This window comes from Tupaia chinensis, unplaced genomic scaffold, assembly GCF_000334495.1.
Source record: "Tupaia chinensis unplaced genomic scaffold, TupChi_1.0 Scaffold000354_1, whole genome shotgun sequence".
NCBI classification, from domain to species: Eukaryota; Metazoa; Chordata; class Mammalia; order Scandentia; family Tupaiidae; genus Tupaia; species Tupaia belangeri.
In genome coordinates, this window is record NW_006159849.1 from 6,789,170 (window position 1) to 6,809,228 (window position 20,059).

General features: G+C 40.2%; 2 protein-coding genes across 2 annotated transcripts in view; both read left to right on the forward strand.

Annotated features, from left to right (window-relative positions):
* Positions 1 to 20,059, forward strand: part of PIP5K1B (phosphatidylinositol-4-phosphate 5-kinase type 1 beta) — a 360,249-nt gene that overhangs the window by 97,464 nt on the left and 242,726 nt on the right. The window lies entirely within an intron of this gene.
* On the forward strand, positions 1,029 to 3,923 carry PABIR1 (PP2A Aalpha (PPP2R1A) and B55A (PPP2R2A) interacting phosphatase regulator 1; the record flags this gene model as incomplete). Its single annotated transcript, XM_006152510.3, has 1 exon — positions 1,029 to 3,923. A coding segment is annotated over one exon (810 nt), but the record flags the coding sequence as incomplete, so codon positions are not given.

The window sequence follows — 20,059 nt, forward strand, 5'->3', positions numbered from 1 at the left end:
GTGTTGTTTTTTAAATGTGAAGACCTATTGGTTTTCCTTTCTCTCTCATAGTGAATGATTATTAGGCACGCAGGAGGGGACTTAAACAAGTTCGTGAAAACATGGAATTAAAGTACGAGCTTATTTTGGTGCAGAAAAGTTTAGAATTGCGTGTGTTTTTTTATACTATGCATTTTCAATGAACTTTTTGAAGACTCCTTCATATACTTGTGCTGAAAATGTCTGTAATGAAACCAAGAGTAATAGAATCAAATGGGGTTTTTTTCTCCCCAACCTCCCAAATAGTTCTCAAATTTATTCTTCTCTCTTAGACTACCACAGTTGTGCAAATTACCATCCTTTCTGGCCTTTTCTCTGTAGTTCTAATCTCCCAATAATCATTCTCCAGATTGCAGCTAGTGGGCTTTTCAGCAGCGATTATACCCATGCTTAAAACCCTTTGTCGTTTCCATTGTTCTCAAGATAAAGCCCAAATCTGCCGTGGTCCACCACCCCAGCTCTCACTCTACTCCAGGCCACACTTCCTCCTCCCTTCCGGATTCCCGCCTGCCACCTGGCTGGGCAGCCCTAGCTTCCCGCTTCTCCGAAAGGTCTACACCACACGCATTTCACCTACTACTTCGGATTTTAGGAGACTCTTCCTTCCTCGGGGAAGCCTTCCCTGGTTAGGTCAAGCCCTACGCCCCGTTATACAGCCCTACCTCACCGGGGCCTCTGTGAAGAAGCTCATATTTGTCTCACAAGCACATACCCCTGAATGTGAAAAACTTGTTCACCACATTACTGTGAGCTTGCGCCCAAAGCTGGATGCGGAAGGCAGCACAGCCGCGCTGCCAGCTCCTCGCCCCGCCCTCCCACGGCTGCACGCAGCTTTTACGCACTAAGCAGGCGCCGCCAGGACGGCCAGGCAAGGCGCCTGCGCGAAGGGGCACGCATGCGCAGAGAGGCGAGCCCGCTGACAGATTCTTGGTGGCGGTGGCGGCGGTGGCGGCCCTGGACTGCGGGGAATGGGAGTTCTAGGGCCCTGACTGAACACTGCCCCCGCCTCCCTGCCCACGACCTCGCTCAAAAGGAGATCTAATAGCGCCCCCCTGATCCACGGCCTCAGTGACACTTCGCCGGTATTCCAGGCCGAGGCGCCGAGCGCCAGGCGGAACAGCACAACGTTCCCGAGCCGCCACGGCCTGCTGCTCCCGGCCTCTCCTGTCCGCATGCACAGCAGCCGCTTGCACCAGATCAAGCAGGAGGAGGGCATGGACTTGATCAACCGAGAGACGGTCCACGAGCGTGAAGTGCAAACCGCAATGCAGATAAGCCACTCCTGGGAGGAAAGTTTCAGCCTGAGTGACAACGACGTGGAGAAATCCGCCTCCCCGAAGCGCATCGATTTCATTCCGGTGTCACCAGCACCGTCACCCACCCGGGGAATTGGGAAGCAGTGTTTTTCACCATCCTTGCAAAGTTTTGTGAGTAGCAATGGATTGCCTCCAAGCCCTATTCCCAGCCCCACCACCCGATTTACTACCCGGAGAAGCCAGAGTCCCATCAATTGCATTAGACCAAGTGTTCTTGGACCATTGAAAAGAAAATGTGAAATGGAAACTGAGTATCAGCCAAAGAGATTTTTCCAGGGCATCACCAACATGCTTTCTTCTGACGTTGCACAGCTGTCAGATCCCGGTGTGTGCGTATCTTCAGATACCCTCGATGGAAACAGCAGCAGTGCAGGATCTTCTTGTAACTCACCAGCGAAAGTCAGCACTACTACCGACTCTCCTGTGTCACCTGCCCAGGCGGCCTCTCCATTTATTCCCGTAGATGAACTTTCATCTAAGTGATTCACCCATCCTGAGACTGGTTTTTGTTTTTGTTTTTCCAATGGAGAGAAAAAAATCAAGTTGGAGCAAGCACTGAACTTTGTCGATTATTTTGAGGCTATTTCCTATCTGACCCTTTTCCTTTTTTGGAATTTCCTGAAATGTTGTTATTCTAGAGAACTTCTATGTCAGGTTCCTGCGGATACCCTTGAATTCAGTGTAGTAATATTTTCAGACGTTTTCCAATAAGTGTGTTGAAGCATACATCTTTACGCTGCTAATATGTCTAAATACATATGTTATCCCTTGATTTTTTTTAAATAATTGAGATCTCTATTTATTTATGGGATTATTAAGTTCTGATGAAAATATAAATGTTGAACTAATCAGCATAGTAAACTGTTTTTAAAATTTCATACTTCATGCCCACACTAATTATTGTTATTTCCAGTGATTGCTAATTTCCATTTGATGAAGAACAATAACTTACCTATTTACAGCTTTTTAAAAAATGTTAGTTATATCAATCCAGTGATTGTCTAATTTACCCAGGAATCCTTGGATATGATTTTCTGGGTACAGAAGTGGATGGGAAGGGGAATGATAAAAGAACAAATTATGAAAGTTGCAAATATCTTTTAAAATTAAGTATATGAAAGTAAACGTATTTAAGAAGAACATTTTCTAATGAACTTTTAATAGTAATTCTAGTTAAGTCATACAAATATAACTACTATACAGAAAATGAAAATTTTCTTTTTCTTTCTTTTTAACCAGAAAGTGCATTTTCTTGGGTATAGTCCTAAAGTACAAGGGAACAGTGCCTTTCAGTCTTTGCCCACTGTAGATAGGCTGAGGCTAGATCTTTGTACCACTGCAAACTTACAAGTTTTTCAAATGTAGAAAATGGGGGGGTGGCAAGGGGGTTTGTTGGACTTCAGCAGAGTACCCAGGTAGACAATACTCTCTCAATTGATAATACTTCAAAGTACCCAATTGTGCCTCAGTCTTGAAAATTCTTGCCAACAAAGAGCAGCGGCAATTCTTGACTGTTTTTTTGCTCTGCTCAAACTGTCGCCATCCTGGTTTTCCCTTACTCAGGAAGGAAGCAGCTGTTTCCTTGCCAACAGGTCCTGCCTCTCCATCTCCCACCAAAGTAGGGCACCATCAGTTAGACAGAGGTACATACAGTGTGACTCGGATTTCTGGTAGTGAGCACCAACAGGACTGTCAGCTGTCTAACCTCTGTGGTTAAAGCTACAGGTGGAGTTGACTGCCTTGGGATCCTGGTTAATTAAGAATCAATAATTTGTAAGAGAAAAATCAATGTAGAATTAGTATTATTTAACTTAGGTATTTTTTGTTGTCGTTAGCACAGAATTGTGGGATATTCTTTACTTTGCCTTTTATGATTAAGAATAGTGAGAGGTTTTTGTTTGTTTGTTTGTTTTTTTAATTTCCTTATCATACCTCGATAAGTAGGTAGGTAGATAGAAAGAAAGAAATTGTAGACAGGCAGACAAAATGGGAAGGAGAAAAAAAAATAAAAAGACTCACAGAGAGACCAAGATAAAAACTCTGTCTTAACTTTAAGTTATTGCCTACAGCAACTTTTATGTGGAATTTTTACAGCTATGAGAATAAATGGGACTGGTCAACTCTTGACAGTTGCCTAAAGTTTCAATGAAATTATACTGAGGGTAAGAGTGTGTCCACACATTTAAAGTTTTCTGTACCAGATAATAGTTAGCTCTAGTGCTGACTGTGTTCCTCAATTCAAATCTATATATCCCACTTTCTACTGGGTACCTTGACCTGCTTCCAGTAGTACTTTAACTTCAGCATCTTAAAACTAAATTTATTATCTTATCACTTAACCCGTTCTCTCATTACCATGTTGGCGCTGCCCAATTTCCTAAACTGGAACCTGTGGAGGCATCTTTGACTTTCCCTTTCCTCTGTCACGTAAGGGTTGCCACCCTGACCTTGGCTACCATCATTTCTCAAGGCTTCGGAAACAGCCTTCTGACTCCCGCTGGTGCCCGTTACATTTACCCATGTATTCTCCATACAGTAACTAGGGAGCCTCTTAAAATGGTGCATCTAGTCCTTCCATATCCCAGCTGAAAGCTCTTCATCTGCTTCTCATTGTCGTTATGTGTATACCAGAATGTATTAATTCCTGCCTAGGAGACGCTGAGAAATTAGGATCGCCTCTTCCTCCCCTCGTGCTTTGTTCTCACTGTGTTTGCTTTTTTCTCCTTCAGTATATCATATGGTCTCTTAGGTTTGTTTGGTTTTTTTTGTTTTACCAGATCCTTTTCCCTGAAGGTATAGAAAACTTTATTACTGTAAGTTTATTCTTCTGTATGAATGGTAAGGGTTCAATCATTTAAGGTTCTAAATTTATATGGACAAGTAGCACTATCAAACTGTTGTTCATGACTTGCATCATTACTCTATAGGGTGTAAGGACTCAGTTTACGTAAGAGTTGCTCTTCAAAAAACATTTTTTTTAGGATATTGGTATTGCTCATGTATAGACTGTCTAGTGAGTCCTAAAGCAAGTATCAACATTTAGCTAATGTACAGTTTGTCATGTATAATAAACCTTTGTGGCTTTCTCTTATATTTGTTAAAATCACAGTGTAAATGGAGAAAAATAATTAATGGCCACCAAATATGAGGCTTCTGGATGACAGGACCTTTAAACATACTTGAAAGATTGATTGTGATCAAGAATGACCTGTACCAAGTTGCTTTCCAATGATTCACATCTATTACTTCAGTCAGCTACATAGCTGTGGCAAAAGACCATTCCTGAAATGCTGGCAGTTAAATGGGAGAAAGAGTCAAGATCTAAAAGGGAAACAGGACTGAGAACATTTTTTCAGGGGTATGTTTATAGATGAATAGAAACATTTTCAAGAGAGGCTAGAGATGGGAATGGTTTTGAGAAAGTGAACTGAGGAAGATGGTGTAACCTACATTGCCTGGGGCATCAGAGAATAGAATTGGCCTTGGAAAGGAAGTCAGAAAATTTTATTTTCTTCTGAGGATCTGTAAAGAAGCGATGCAGGGCCAATAGAAGGTTTACTAGGCCACGCTGCAATTGCATGGCAGGCACAAAGTGGATTGGATTGACTAGGTTTGGGAATTGGTTAAGTGGGTACTAGGTAAAGTCTGTCATGTGAAGCAATTAAGGCTTCTGCTAAAAGCATAGTTGGGATGATTGGCCAACACACTGAGGATGATAAGAAATCCGCAGAGAGTGAAGGACTAAGCCAGTTTTTTTTTTCTTTTTTTCTTTCAAAGTATCCAGAGAACATCACTGTAGGACTCTCACTGAAGCGGTTCTGCCCATTTCTCATGGCTAGTTTTGTTTAGTTACAGAATTAGCCTCAAAGGCTAATTGAGCTCTATGTAAATTGATAAAAAAAAAAATTGTGTCACATTACTAACTGTAGCCAAGGCAGAGCCTTCCCTGACATGTTACCTAAGTAAAAAAAAAAAAAAAAAAAAAAAAAAAAAAATAAATTAAAAAAAATGAACTATCTATCTATCTATCTATCTATCTATATATAATTTTTTAAAGCTGTCAGGCACTGTTCTGGGTGCTAAACAAATACATCAGTGAATTTATTCTACCACTGTGGGGTAAGTCCTACAATATCCTCATTTTATAAACGAAAAATGGATTCAGAGCTGGGAAACAGGCAGGGAAACGTAGTGGTTAAGAACATTGAGTGTGGAGCCGGGGGACTGTCGTGAGGAGTAATTGAGTCAATATGTGGAAAGTGCTGACAGCAGTGGTGGGCAATTTCTGCCAATGTCCACTGTCATTATTGTGATGGTGGAGGGGGATCATTATTGTTGTCATCTAGCCTGGACTTGCTGAGGACTCGATGGACTTTATCATCCTTGATGGAACTCGTTTCGTACTCAGTAACAAGACACTCTACCCTTCAAAGCACCCTACCCTTTCCTACCCTTTTATAAGGTGAATGTTTTCAGTGTTAGAGAGTCTCAGACTGAGCAGACATCTTCCTCTGTAACTTCCCCTATTTAATTGAAGTACAGCACTCTGGAAATTGCAGAACAATCGTATTCCTCTTTTCTTAGATGATAGTTTTCTCTTCACAAATCAGCAACACTGATCTCTCCATGATGACCTCTTCTTGCTTCTGAATTTTAGAAATCTTGAGCCATTTCTTCAGTATACTCCCTCTGTCAGATAAGGCTATCATTGCTTGGGAGGCAAGATTTTCACGTGATTGTGACTCCTTTAGGACCACGTTAGTCTTCCTGGGTTGGAAGCGAGAAATGGCCTATAGACATGAGTTTTCATCATTACTATCAATGATGAAATTTAGTACTAATATTTCTTGAGACTCGGTAAAGACCTAGATACTCTTTTCAATGGTCTGCATATGTGAGTTTATTTTATGCTTTTTTAAAAAAGAATTATTTAATTTTTAATTTATTCATTTATTTTAATTTGCCAGAGAGACACAAAGAGAAAGAGAGAGAGAGAGGAAAAGTGAGAAAGCAAGCCACCAGGTTTGGGACTTGAACCATGGTCATCCACATGGGAGTGTCCAGCACCTTCACCACCATGCCACCTGCTGGTCCCCAAGTTTATTTTATCCTTATGATGACGTTGTAAGGCAAGTGTTATGAATATTTCCACTTAACAGATGAGAAAACAAGTACATTTTCTCAAGCCCCTATTTCTATTTTTTTCCTTTTTGTGTTTTCCTTATAAGCAAAATTTTTTTCTTATATGCAATAAGCCTATTTTCCAGATAACTTTAGTAGTTTGCTTTATTCTGCTAGTGCTGCCATTTCCATTTTTAATCAAATGGTGTTTATTAAAAATTATATCTTTAGACATTGTTTTCATACTACAGGAAGATATCAGGAAGATTATTTTCTTTAGTGATAGGTGAAAAAAGTGTATAGAACGTGATCATGATTCCATACCTTTACATGCTTTTGAATTGTTTATTCAATTTTATTTACTCTTATTATTTTAAATTTTCTATAGGGCACATGCACTCACCAGAGAGGGGGGGGGGGGGGGAGAAAGCAAGCTACCTGATCTGGGACTCAAATCATGGTCAGCCATGTGGGAGCCCAGCACGTTCACCTCCATATCACCTGCTGGCACCAGCTGTACATGTTTAAAAGCTAATCTGCTACCCAACATGGTAAGGAATACCAAAACTACAAATTACAGATTTGTTTATTGTTTTCTTCATTTATTTGATTTATAGTGTGTTCTTGGTTCTTGGATTATTCCTGGAGAAATAAAGGTAAGAACCATTTTGATCCTTCCTCCCACATTTCTCTCTCTCTCTCTCTCTCACACACACACACACACACACACACACGTTTTGCAACTTTCCCTGATCCAGATGATTTCTCTAGGGTGTAGTACAAGCCTAAACATGCTGTATCGATTTTAAAAATCATACATCCAGATGAAACAGCCATAAAATACACATTTCACATTTCCCTTTTTCCTGTTTGCACATTTACTTGCATTTCTAGCAGAAAACGCAGCACGTACCCAGGGTTACATCACAGCTGCCAGGGATCCCGCTGGGATAGAAGCCGGGCCCACTGCAGCCTCTACAAGCACACGTGCCCTATAGCAAAAACTCCTCTAAAAATAAAGAAGAAAAGGACACAAAACCTGTAGGGAATACCTTTTCTTTTTTTTTTTTTCATTCTAAGAAAAGAAGGAACAGCAGGATTTTAAAAATTATTCAAAATTTTAACCTAAATAACAACAAGGTTGCTTTTTTTTTTCTCTCTAGGAAGTGTTTCTGAGAGGTAGAGGTTTAAATTTAGAGCAATTGAGCAATGCTGAGAAAATTTACTTTTTTCTTTCTTGTTGACTTCACTTCATAGAACATCACTTTACTGTTGAGTAAAAGGACACAAAAAAAGAAAACGCCCCTTTGAATACGTTTTAGAATTGGTGCTTAGACTTGAGTATCACACCATCATGTCCCTGTGTGAGATATTGTGAAACAACCATTGAAAGCCACAGTTTGTTCCAAAAGTATTATTTTTAGAAGCTCAATAAGTATTGAAAACTCACTTCAAAAATGAGTTTTAGTTCTTGTTCGTGAACGTAATTTTGTGATAGAGTGAAATTAAACAGACAACATCAAGTCTCATGAATATATGCCTTTCTTGTGGATCTTTTTCTGTGTGCTTAGAGCCATAATTATCATTCTTTCTATTTTAGATTTTCACACATTTTCCCTTACTCAGTTTTCTTAAATAGGTAGATTGGACTTTGTAAATGATACTGAGATATAAATAAGGAGACTTCAGAAACTTGGTGGGATAATGGAATTAAAGTATGAGTTTATTTTGGTCTTAAACATTTTTTATTGTAATTTGTTATTTATATATAGTCATTACACATCTTTGTAGGACATAAAATGGTCTTTAAACGCATGTAGACAGGCCATCAGATGGTGTGGTGGTTGAAGTGTTGTACTCCCACATGGCCAATCATGGTTCGAGTCTCAGATGTGGTGACTTGCTTTCTCTCTCTCTCTCTCTCTCTCTCTGTGTATGTGTGTGTGTGTGCATGTGTGTGTCTTTCTGGCAAGCACATGTGCCCTATAGCAAATTTAAAAATATTAACAATTATAGTAAATGAAATTAAATTTTTAAAAAGGCATATATACAGTATATATTAAACAAATTGAGACTATTCACAAATTTCATATTAATATTTAACATATTATGTTGTGAACATTCAGAACCCACTCTGTGGGTTCTTCTGGAAGTATGTACTGAATTGTCTGATGCTAAACATTTTTTAATAATTCTGCTTGAACTATCTACAGCATTTTGTGCTTTGATTTTCCATTAGTTTTTCAAACTTCAAGTGCTGCCCTAAAGGAGAAAAAAGTATTGGATTCTCATACTTTAGGACCTCTTTGTACCTGATTTGTATTTCTCTCTCTCAAACTTCTAGAATAAATACTTGAGATGTGACCATCACTTACTAACACATTTTCAGGCAGCAGGACTGGAACTAGAGAACAGAGCACGTATTCATTTACCTGTGACAGTTCCATTCTGTACCAATGCCAGGGATCGTTCTGGTTCTTATCCAGTCGCCTACAGTGGACCCCAAAGCAAGCTAACCTCCAAGGCTTGGTTCACAAGGCATGTTGTGAAAGAAGACAATTGAGAAAGATCTTTTGTGCCCTAGCAAAGTAAATGGTTGTTTGAAGTAATCATTCCTGTGATTCAGGCAGTCCTTCCCCTTTGCTTTAAGGACAAAGATTTTACTGTTGCAAAGCCGGGAAGGATTACCGGAACTCTGGAGTGACAAGCAGCTATTGAGTGTCAGTATCTTTTAGAAAGAAAAATATGAGAGGTTCAGGAGGGAGTAGGAGTGAGAAGAGGATAGGTGGATTGGGTATTTCTTTTGGCGTTGTAAATGTTCTCTTGGACTATCATGGCGAGTTCCCTGTTGAGTAGAGTGACATGGAGGATGGTTTTCTTCATGAGCATTTGTTTATTCTGTTCACTTCCTTTGGGATTTGAAGTCAAATCAGGATGTGTTAAAAGATTTTTTTCGAGTCTATTTCATTTATTACTCTTTTTTTTTTTTTTTGGAGAGGTTTTTGCTATAGGGCACGTGCGCTCACCAGACAGACAGAGAGAGACAGAGAGATAGAAAGCGAGAAATCACCCCCCAGGGGTGATGGCCACACCACAATCCCTTCTCCTCCTTTCTCCTTGGGCATGCACGCACACGCGCCCGGCGTGAGTTTAAGTCACCAGGTCCGGGACTCGAACCGCAGTCAACTACGTGGTAGTCCAGCCAAATAGCCATTACGCTAACTGCTGGTCCCAATACTCTCTTCTTTTCAGTCTTCTGGGTGGGGAAACAAGGTAAATAATAATAGTATTTGTCAGATTACTTTGTGTCAAGAATTAAAATTTTTCAAATTCTTTACCAATTTATACTGTGGTTCAAACTCTGCATTAAAGTTCAATAACAGGACCAGCAGTTGGTGTAATGGCTATGTCGCTGGACTCCCATGTAGTCGACCGTGGTTTGAGTCCTGGGCCTGGTGGCTTAAACTCATACCAGGTGCGTGTGCATGCGTGTCCAAGATCCTGAGAGGAGAATGGAGGAGAAGGGATTGCAGCGTGGCCATCCCCCCTAGGGGGTGATTTCTTGCTTTCTGTCTGTCTTTCTAGTAAGCACATGCACCCTATAGCAAAAAAAAAAAAAAAAAAATCTCAAAAAAAATTTAATACCTATTTGTATGATCTTTCTCAAGGCTCTGTTTAATACACTACTTAATATCAGATATTTCTAAAAGGCAAAACTGAAAATGAAGCTTTAATGACTATCCCTGAACTTCAAGATTAAATCAATCCGATTAGGCCATACAAGTGGCAGACCTCTTCTATCTCCACATAGACCTTGAATTTCAGCATCCTAGCTGTGCTGAGCTGCCTTGTGCTTCATACTCCCATATCCTCAGACTGTGCTTTCAGACAGGCTATGTCTCTTAAAGTGGTCTTCCTTCCTCCTTCCTTGACAGTCTATGCCAGAGCACTTCCCTTAACGAACTCCTTAAAAACTTCATTAAGGTGCACATCCTTCCTGATGGCCCCTTCCTCCTCGACCCTGTCAGGGAGGTGCTTTGTTCTGTGATCCTGTTGTACTCAAGGCTGCCTTCTGTAATGACAGTTAGCAGGTGGTATTGAAGTTATTTGGTTTCCTGTCTCTTTGCCCCATGCAAAAAGGACTAAATCTGTTAAATTTCCAGCCATAATGTCTGTACACAGCGTATTATATTATAATGGGCCAAATTTATATTAAATAGATGAATTAATGGATTTATGAAAGACACAATGTTTTTTGTTTTGTTGATTTTTAAAGATTTTATTTCTTCCATTGACAATGACAGTACCACTTAGAAATTCATTCAACAAACATTTATCAAGCATTTACTGTGACACACACACTGTTTTTAAGGTCAAGGAATATGAGTCCTAGTCTAACAAGCCAGTCACTTGGCTGAATATGTTATAGTTTGCTAAGAGACTAGAAAGCAGTTTATTACACAGTTTTTATTTGAGCACCATTATGTGCCTCACACTCACTAGTGTTTCAGGATACATCAGTGTACAAAAGAAAGACTCCTACCATGCAGAACACACGTTTTGTTTATTAAAGGAAAACCAGTTGGAGGATAGAGGAGGAGTAGAGATGTGGGCAGGGGTGGGGATAACTGCAAACACAGATAGTTTAGGATCTTGTGTACCACTGAAAGATGGCCTTGATCATGAGTGAGTTGAGAGCCATTGCAGGGGAGTGACATGATTTGTCTTAGATCTGAAAAGAAGCACTTGCTGTGTTGAGAATAGACTCCGGGGGCCAGGGTAAAAGCAAGGGACCAAATAGGAGGCCATCCAGAAGTACAAGTAAGAGACGAGAGTGGCTTTGATGAGGGCGGTAGCAGTGGATGTGGGAGACGTGGTTAAATTCTCCAATAGCTGTAATTTGAAGCTAGAGCAAACAGGTTTTGCTGGCAGATTTGAAGTAGGCATGTAAGAGAGAGGAGCTAAGGATATTCTAAGGATTGGGGGTAGAGCAACTGGAAGGATTGAAGTAGCCATCAACTGAGATATGGAAATCTGTAGGTGGAGTAAGATTTTTGTTTTTTTCCAGCGGGGAGTATCAGGGTGAAGGGCGTTATTAGCTGAGTTTCAGATATGTTAAACAATATTTATTGGATATTCAAATGAAGGTGTCAAAGCAGCAGTTAAATATCAATCTGTAGTTCAAAACAGAGGGCTGGACAGGAGATATACAGTGGAAGTCACCTGCCTGTGAGTGGTACTTAAAGTCAAGAGAGCAGGTGAAATCACTTAAGGGGGAGTGTCAGTAAGACCTAAGAATTGAACCTTAATCACTCTGTAACAGTGAAAGATTATAAAAAGGGGACTGAGATGTGAGTGTGGTACCCTAAAAAACCTGTGAAGAAGCACGTGAGAGAGTATGGAGCAATCAAGTGTGTCAATTGCAGCTGACTGGATAAGAAAGGTGAGGCCTGCTCCTTGAGCACTGAGTTTGGAAACATGGATATTACAGGTCACCTTGATGAGAGTCATTCCAGTGAAGTGGGGGTGCAGGCCTGATAAGAGTGGCATTAGAGGAGCGGAATTGCAGACAGCCAGGTGACTGACAGGAGACATGGAGATCCTCTAGATCCTTGAGATTAAGAGGAACTAAAGCAAAAGATTATCTTCCTCCCCTTTTTATTGGTAAATTGTTATTGTTAAGTATTCCTTTAGATATATATGATCGTATGGGACTAGCAGGTGGCATGGTGGTTCAGGTGCAGTATTCCCAGATGGCCGGTTGCAGTGTGAGTCCCAGACCCAGCAGCTTGAAATCACAACAAATAGATAAGTAAATAAATAATAAATGTTCATTTATCTATCTAAAGATAAGTAGATATGATTATAATTTGGGAGAAAGTAGGAATAAATCATGATTTACTTTTCTTTCTTTTCCTCCTCCTCCTCCATTATTGCAAGGGGAAAAAAAGTCTATGTGTTTTACTCCGAACATGGATTTGTCTGGTTCATTTTATTCCCCTGTCACCCATTTTTTCTTAATGGCTTTTTTCCACTTATAAATTGAAATTGAGTTCCACACTCATGACATAATTATTTCTGTAAGTTTGGCCCAGTTTTCTTCTTTAACCCAGAGACATTTTCCTCTTTAGTGCTGCGAATCTTCAAAAGTAGTTCATTGTCCTCTTAGGTTTTATTTAGAGACAGGGTTTTTCTCCTTATTCCTTTTGAAATTATTTCTGACCAGTGGGAGAGGAGAGGCTTAGTAATGATAGGAAAGAAGGATAGTGTTCCTCACTTTGAATGGCTAAGATTTCATTCTAATCATAAAATATTGTCAGGTTCTCTCTTGTAGTTTGGGCAGTGTGTCCCAATCCTCTGTAGAAGAGACGTGGAGACATCTAAATCGTATGTGTATCTAGGAGGGAGGAACGCCTTCTCCTGGAACTGTATGTTTTTCCTGATACTGCATTTCTGATTTTCAAGACTGCAGTCCAATACCACCCACTCCATGGAGCATCCTTGGATTCTCTGGCCCTCGGTGGTGTTGGTTTTCCTCTGATTCACTCTACTGCCTGCTGCCTGTGCCCCTTACTTAGGTGGTTGTGTGTGTGTAAAGGGATAGTTAAAAAAAGCTTGGCCTCTGCAGAGGGGTAGAACTGCATTTCAGACCTAGCCATTCCACGTCTCCGTTTTGTGATTTTCGACAAACTACTTAATCTCTATATGCATTGGTCTTCTTACCTGTTAAATGGGAATAGTTCCCCCATGTACAAGTAGTAAGGAGTAGAGGAGAGAATACATAGAAAATTATTCATGCAGAAAACTAGCAAATACATGTAAACCTAAAGACTATCTATAGTAAATAAAATAATCTATCTTTATGGTATATTTCCTGAAAGAAAGGGACAGTGGTGTATCTGACTTTCCTAGTACCAATTCTTATTTATAAAAAGAACTCAGTGCATGTTTATTGGTGATAGCTCAGGAACCATGGAGTGTTTGCTTGCAGAACACTGAGATGCGTGTGGTGTAATGTGTTGGGTTGTTGGAAAAGTCAGGGCCCATTATTGCATAGAAAAACACGTCATGACTTTTCTGATGATCCAATTTTTTAAAATTATTTTTTATTTAACTTTCTTTGTGTATTTATTTATTTTAATTTGCCCGCCGGGGGACAGAGTAAGAGAGAGAATGTGAGAAAGCAAGCCGCCAGATTTGGAACTCAAACCAAGGTCAGTCATGTGGGGATCCAGTGCCCTTAACCACCACACCACCTACAGGCCCCATGACAACCCAGTATTTTACATGTTAGTGAATGTTTTAGGCGTTAAGGAATTTTCCAGACTGAAACTCTTGGAATGTACAGCCTAAGGAAGTAATGTTGCAACTTCGATGGTATTTTTTTCCTCTTAGCTTTCCTGACATCCATGAAAATTGTAGTTCTCCTGTTTCTTGTTCACATTTTTATAGCCCATACTAAGAAATCTGCTTTGATTTTAAAGCAATCTACCAACTTCTTTATAATTAGAAGAGTTGAAATAGCATTTACTTTTAAGCAAGCTTTCATAAATTGTGTGTTTTAATAGTGGGAATAAAGATCCAAAGGCAAGACAAAAAAAAAAAATACACTTTCTAATGATAAAAAGCAATGCAGGTTCATTTTTAGAAACTGTAGAAAATTTTGATAAGCAAAGAATTACACTTCATTGAGAAACCACTGTTTACATTCCATGTGTATTATTCTAGACTTTTTTTTTTTAATAATTGAAAATGCACATGTGGGGGGCAATAGGTGGTGTAGTGGTTAAGGCCCTGGACTCCCAAAACAATGGACTGTACATTCTTTTTTTTTTTCTTTCTATTTTTTGATATAGGGTGTGTACACTCACCAGAAAGACAGAGAGAGAGAGAGACAGAAAGCGAGAAATCAACCCCCAGTGGGGATAGCCATGCTGCAATCCCTTCTCCTCCATTCTCCTCTCAGGATATTGGGCACATACACACACTCGCCCAGCATGAGTTTAAGCCACTGGGTCCAGGACTCAAACCACAGTCGACTACATGGGAGTCCAGCGACATAGCCATTATGCCACCTGCTGGTCCCTTGGGCTGTACATTCTGAGAGTTTCAAGGAGATTTATTGCAGAATGGAACCAGAGGTTTAGACTAAGTAGATACATTGTAAGAAAGCCATAATGATCTTATTAAAATATTTTCCACATTAAATAAGACATGTATATCACTGCTATGTTACTTCCATAGTTTTGTTAATAAACCAATTTGTATTCATGATAGTTTTGTTTTTTATTCGCCATGGAGGTCTATGTAATAGCCAATGTAACTACTGAAGAAAATAATCTACTGGAGTCCAAATGTAAATGAAACTTTCTCAAAATACAATGATTCCTGTATTAATTTTGAGCTTTATTTATTTAGATATTTTTGCTACAGGGTATGTGCACTTGTCTGAGAGACGGAAAGTGAGAGGGGCTGGCCATGTCACAATCCCTTTTCCTCCATTCTCCTCTCGGGATTTTGGGCACACATGCAGACACACATGTCTGGTGTGAGCTTTAAGCTGCCGGGTCCAGGACTTGTACCACGGTCAACTACATGGGAGTCCAGAAATGTAACCATTACACTATCTGCTGGTCCCAATTTTGAGCTTGCTTTATAATGAGAGTATTTTTTTTTAAGTTCAGGAAACCTAATTAACCAAAGTCTGGGGAGTAATAATTGGGTGAACTTACAAGATGGTTATAAGATAATTTACTTGGTAAATATTTCTTTTTTTTTTGGAGAGGTTTTCGCTATAGGGTGCGTGTGCTCACCAGACAGTCAGTGAGAGGCATAGAGACAGAAAGCGAGAAATCACCCCCCCAGGGGGGATGGCCACGCCACAATCCCTTCTCCTCTATTCTCCTCTTGGGATCTTGGGCACGCACGCACACGTGCCTGGCGTGAGTTTTAAGCCACCGGGTCCAGGACGTGAACCACGGTCGACTACGTGGGAGTCCAGCGACATAGCCATTACGCTAACTGCTGGTTCCTGGTAAATATTTCTTGAGCACCTACTATAGGCCAGTCATTGGACTTAATAAACAGCTTTACCTCTAGCTCCTAATAGACACATCCAACCCCTGGCTGTACGGAGTTTATCTTACAGTGAGGGGAAGAAATAGAAGCAAACGGAAAATGCAGATAATAAAATCATTGTCAACTACATTAAATTTTAGAAAATAAACAGGAGCTAAGGAAGCACCTCCTTGGATAGAGTGGTCAGGAAGAAGCATCGCAAGGGAGGTAACTTGTACATAGTCCTTGAGCAAAGAAGAGCAGGGCTATGTTTAAGGAATTGAAATAAGGCTTGTGGGGCTGAAGCTTTTAAGAAGAGGAAAATATAAGATGGAGTGGAAGAGCAAGGTATGCAGCCAATCCTACCAGTTTTTATAGGCCAAGATAAAAGATTTGGGTTGTTTTTAGTTTTGTTTTGTTCGGGAGATCTTTGCTATAGGGCGTGTGCTCTCACTGGAGAAGCAGAGTAAGATACAGAGACAGAAAGGAAGAAATCACCTCCCCAGGGGAAATGGCCATGCCTCAATCCCTTTTCTTCCAGTATCCTCTTGGGGTTTCAGTACACACCCACGCATGCATGCACATGTGCTCAGAGTGAGTTTTATGCCACTCAGTCCAGGACTTGAACTGCAGTCAATTACATCACCCTTGGGCATGAAGGATAGAGAACAGTGCTTACAGAGGTGCAGTCAGGGCTCGGTTTTGCACACAGAGCCCTTTGAGACAAAGGACAAGATTGCAGAGAAAAGAGAGTGACATGCAGGTAGTCAGGGGCTAGCTCATTCTGGACCAGTATGCTAGGGGTTTGAGAATTCTAAATTCAAATCTCAGGCTTTCTAAATCAGTTGCTCTTCTATACACTAGCAATAAACTGTCCAAAACAGGAAATTAAGGCAAATATCATTTACAGGCTGGTCCTGTGGTCTAATGGTTAAGGGAGCCAGATCCCACATGACCAACTGCCATTTCGAATTCCAGTCCTGACTGCTTCAAAAGCACACTGGGCGTGTGTGTGTGCGCGCACACGCTAAAAATTCTAACAGGATGGAGAAATGGAGGAGAAGGGATTGCAGCATAACCATACACCACTGGTGGATGTTTCCCCTCCCCTTTCTCTCTGATGAGCACATGTGCCCTCTGGCAGTTAAAAAAAGAAAAGGCCTCTGTGCAATATCATACAAAAGAATAAAATGCTTAGGAACAAACTTAGCCATGGAAGTGAAAGACTTGTGCACTAAAAACTACAAAACACTGACAAAAGAAATTTAACATAAATAAATGGAAAGACATCCCATGTTTATGGATTGGAATATTTAATATTGTTTAGATATTCATACTACCCAAAGTGATCTATAAATTCAGTGTTATCCCTGTCAAATCCCAATGACATTTTTTAAAGAAAAAGAAAAATAATCCTCACATTGATATGGAACCACAGAAGGCCCCAAATAATGAAAGCATTCTTGAGGAAGAAGAAAAAAAATGGAGGCATCACACTGTCTGATTTCAAAATATATCACAATGCTACAGTAATCAAGACAGTATGGTACTAGCATAAAAATAAGACAAAAAGGCCAATTGCATAGAATAGTAAACCCTGAAATAAACCCATCATTTAAAATTTGATCAGAGACAGAGAGAGGGAAAGTGAGAAAGAAGCCATCAGGTCCAGGAATCGAACTGTGGTCAGCCATGTGGGAGTCCAGCACCTTAACTACCGTGTCACCTGCTGGCCCCCTAATCATGCATGTGTGACCAACTGATCTTTGACAAGAATCCCAAGATTACAAGTGAAAAAAATAGTCTCTTTAACAAACAGTGTTGGCAAAACTGGATACCCACATGCAAAAACTAGACCCTTATTTTAAACCATATACAAAAATCGATTCAAAACGATTAAAGATTTAGACTTAAACTTATGAAACTCCTATTAGAAAATAGGTGAAAAATTTCATGATATTGATCTTAGTGATGATTTCTTGGATAAGAGCAAAAACATAGGCAACAAAAATAAAAGTAGGCAAATAGGACTGCATCCAACTAAAAAAATTTTGCACAGCAAAGGAAACAAGCAACAGAGTGAAAGGCGAACTACAGAGTAGGAGAAAATATTTGCAAACCACATCTGATAATGCCTTGATAACCAAAGAATATAAGGAACTTCTATAATACAAGAGAAAAGGGAAAAAGGGGATCTGATTTAAAAAGGGGAAAAGAACTTGAATAGACACCTCTCCAAAAAGACAGTCAATCTACTGACTAGTAGCTAGACTAGCCCATCCGTACTTTAAGCCATGGGTCTGTTTCCAGATGCCTCTGAAATGGTGAATTGAAATTGTGTGAAATTTCTTGAGCCAGGACATAGTCCCTTGTATTCTGATGAAAAACACCCTAGAGTAGAGTTCAGAGGAAAACAACAAGCCTGGGCATGAGAGAACTTAGAATTCCAGGAGAACTTAGCAGCATTAACCCTGGGAGCCAGGCGCACATTTTCTCCTGTTGGATTGCTAATATTCCCAACAATGCTAGCTCCTTTCTGGATTTCTTTGAGTGGAGCTGTATGTAAGAGTGATAGGTTTATCCTGTTCCTTGATGCTGAGAAAGGAGAGAATGGACAGAACTCAGCGTAGTGGTGAGCAGAGGCCACCTGCCAGGTGTGTAAAATATATTCCAAAACTGAAGATTCGGAATTTTTTTTTTTCTACTTTCAAAACCATAGGAATTGGACCAGCAGGTGGCATGGTGGTTAAGGTGCTGGACTCCAACGTGGCAGACCACAGTTCAAGTCCTGGACTCACCAGCTTAGAAATCACACTGGGCTTGTGTGTATGTACACTCAAAATCCCAGGAGGAGAAGGGATTGTTGTGTGGCCATCTCCCCCCTACGGGATGATTTCTCACTTTCTATCTCTTTGTCTCTCTAGCAAGTGCATGCAGGCTATAACAAAAATTTCTCTAAAATCAAATAATAATTAAAAAAAACAGGCATTGATGCTACTTAAAAAATTAGTTGACAAAGTTACTCCTTTCAACTTAATCCACCACTTGAAAGAGAGAGATTTGGTCAGGGTAGACCAAATCTTATTGAAAAAAATAAGTGAAAATCCAGAATTAATTTTTCAGTTAAGGATAAAATTGTCCAGAAACTGCAGTGCCCTAGATATACTGAGTAGGGTTTGAAGACAAAGAATAGCATGCTTCAAGATAAACCGTCTCCCAGTGAAAAGCCTTCCCTACTCAAAGTGGCTGCTACTCCACGTATCATTTTATTTTGAGACTAATGCTGTATTGAATTCTGATGTTGTTACTGTTACAGGTTTCTCCAGGATGTAAACAGCTCACTACAGTCTTTTTTTTTTTTTTTTTGGGGGGGGTTTTTTTTTTTTTTTTTTTGCTATAGGGCGCGTGTGCTCGCCAGACAGACAGAGAGAGACAGAGAGATAGAAAGCAGGAAATCACCCCCCAGGGGGGATGGCCATGCCGCAATCCCTTCTCCTCCATTCTCCTCTCGGGATCCTGGGCACACACACACACGCGCCCGGCGTGAGTTTAAGCCACCGGGTCCGGGACTCGAACCGCGGTCAACTACGTGGGAGTCCAGCGACATAGCCATTACGCTAGTTGCTGGTCCCACTCACTACAGTCTTTTGAGCCAGACTGAGAACAGGAGATGGACATGTCTGTATGTGAACTTCACAGACAATAGGTTAGAAGAAGGAGGAATTATGAGCATCTCTAGATGAGGAATTATGAGCATCTCTGGATGAGGAGATTGCTAGTTGCTTCTGTTTTCTTTGTGATTTTCTGTGGTCATCCAATATTTCTATCACAAATAATAAGTTGTACTAAAAATAAGATTTGTATGTTATTTAAAAATTCTTCTTAAAAATCACTTCATTTTATTTATTATTTTTAAAATTTAATCAAAGAGAGAGGGAAAATGAGAAAGCGAGCCATCAGGTGCAGGAATTGAACTGTGGTCAGCCATTTGGGAGTCCAGCACCTTTAACTACCATGTCACCTGCTGGCCTCCTAATCAGATTTTTCAAATGATTCTAAAAGAGAATCCACCCAGAGAAACTGAAACTTGTGTGAAATGAACCTGAAACATCGAAAAGAAAGAGAAAGAAGGCATCTACTTAAAGTATAAAGACTGAGAATAACACATCATTTCTGTACTCAAGGTATAGCTCATCTAAGAAGAACAACAGACATACACATATATATGTTCATTAAACTTGTAACTTTTGAGTCTGTCCATGTGCCAGGCACTATGATTGATGATTGATTGGTAGATAAATGGCAGATAGAGAGAGGTTATTACCCTCAAGGGGCTGAGTGTAAAGGAAAGGAATTTAAACTGATATTTACAACATGGAGAGAAAGTGTCACAATGGCAGTGGGCCCTGAGCACCCCGGGAGCATAGAGGAGGGGCACCAAACCCTGCCTTAGGAGGGGGAGGAGTGGGTTCATAGAAGGAAGTCGTGCCTGAACTGCCTCTTGAAGGACAAAGAGCCCTTAGCCA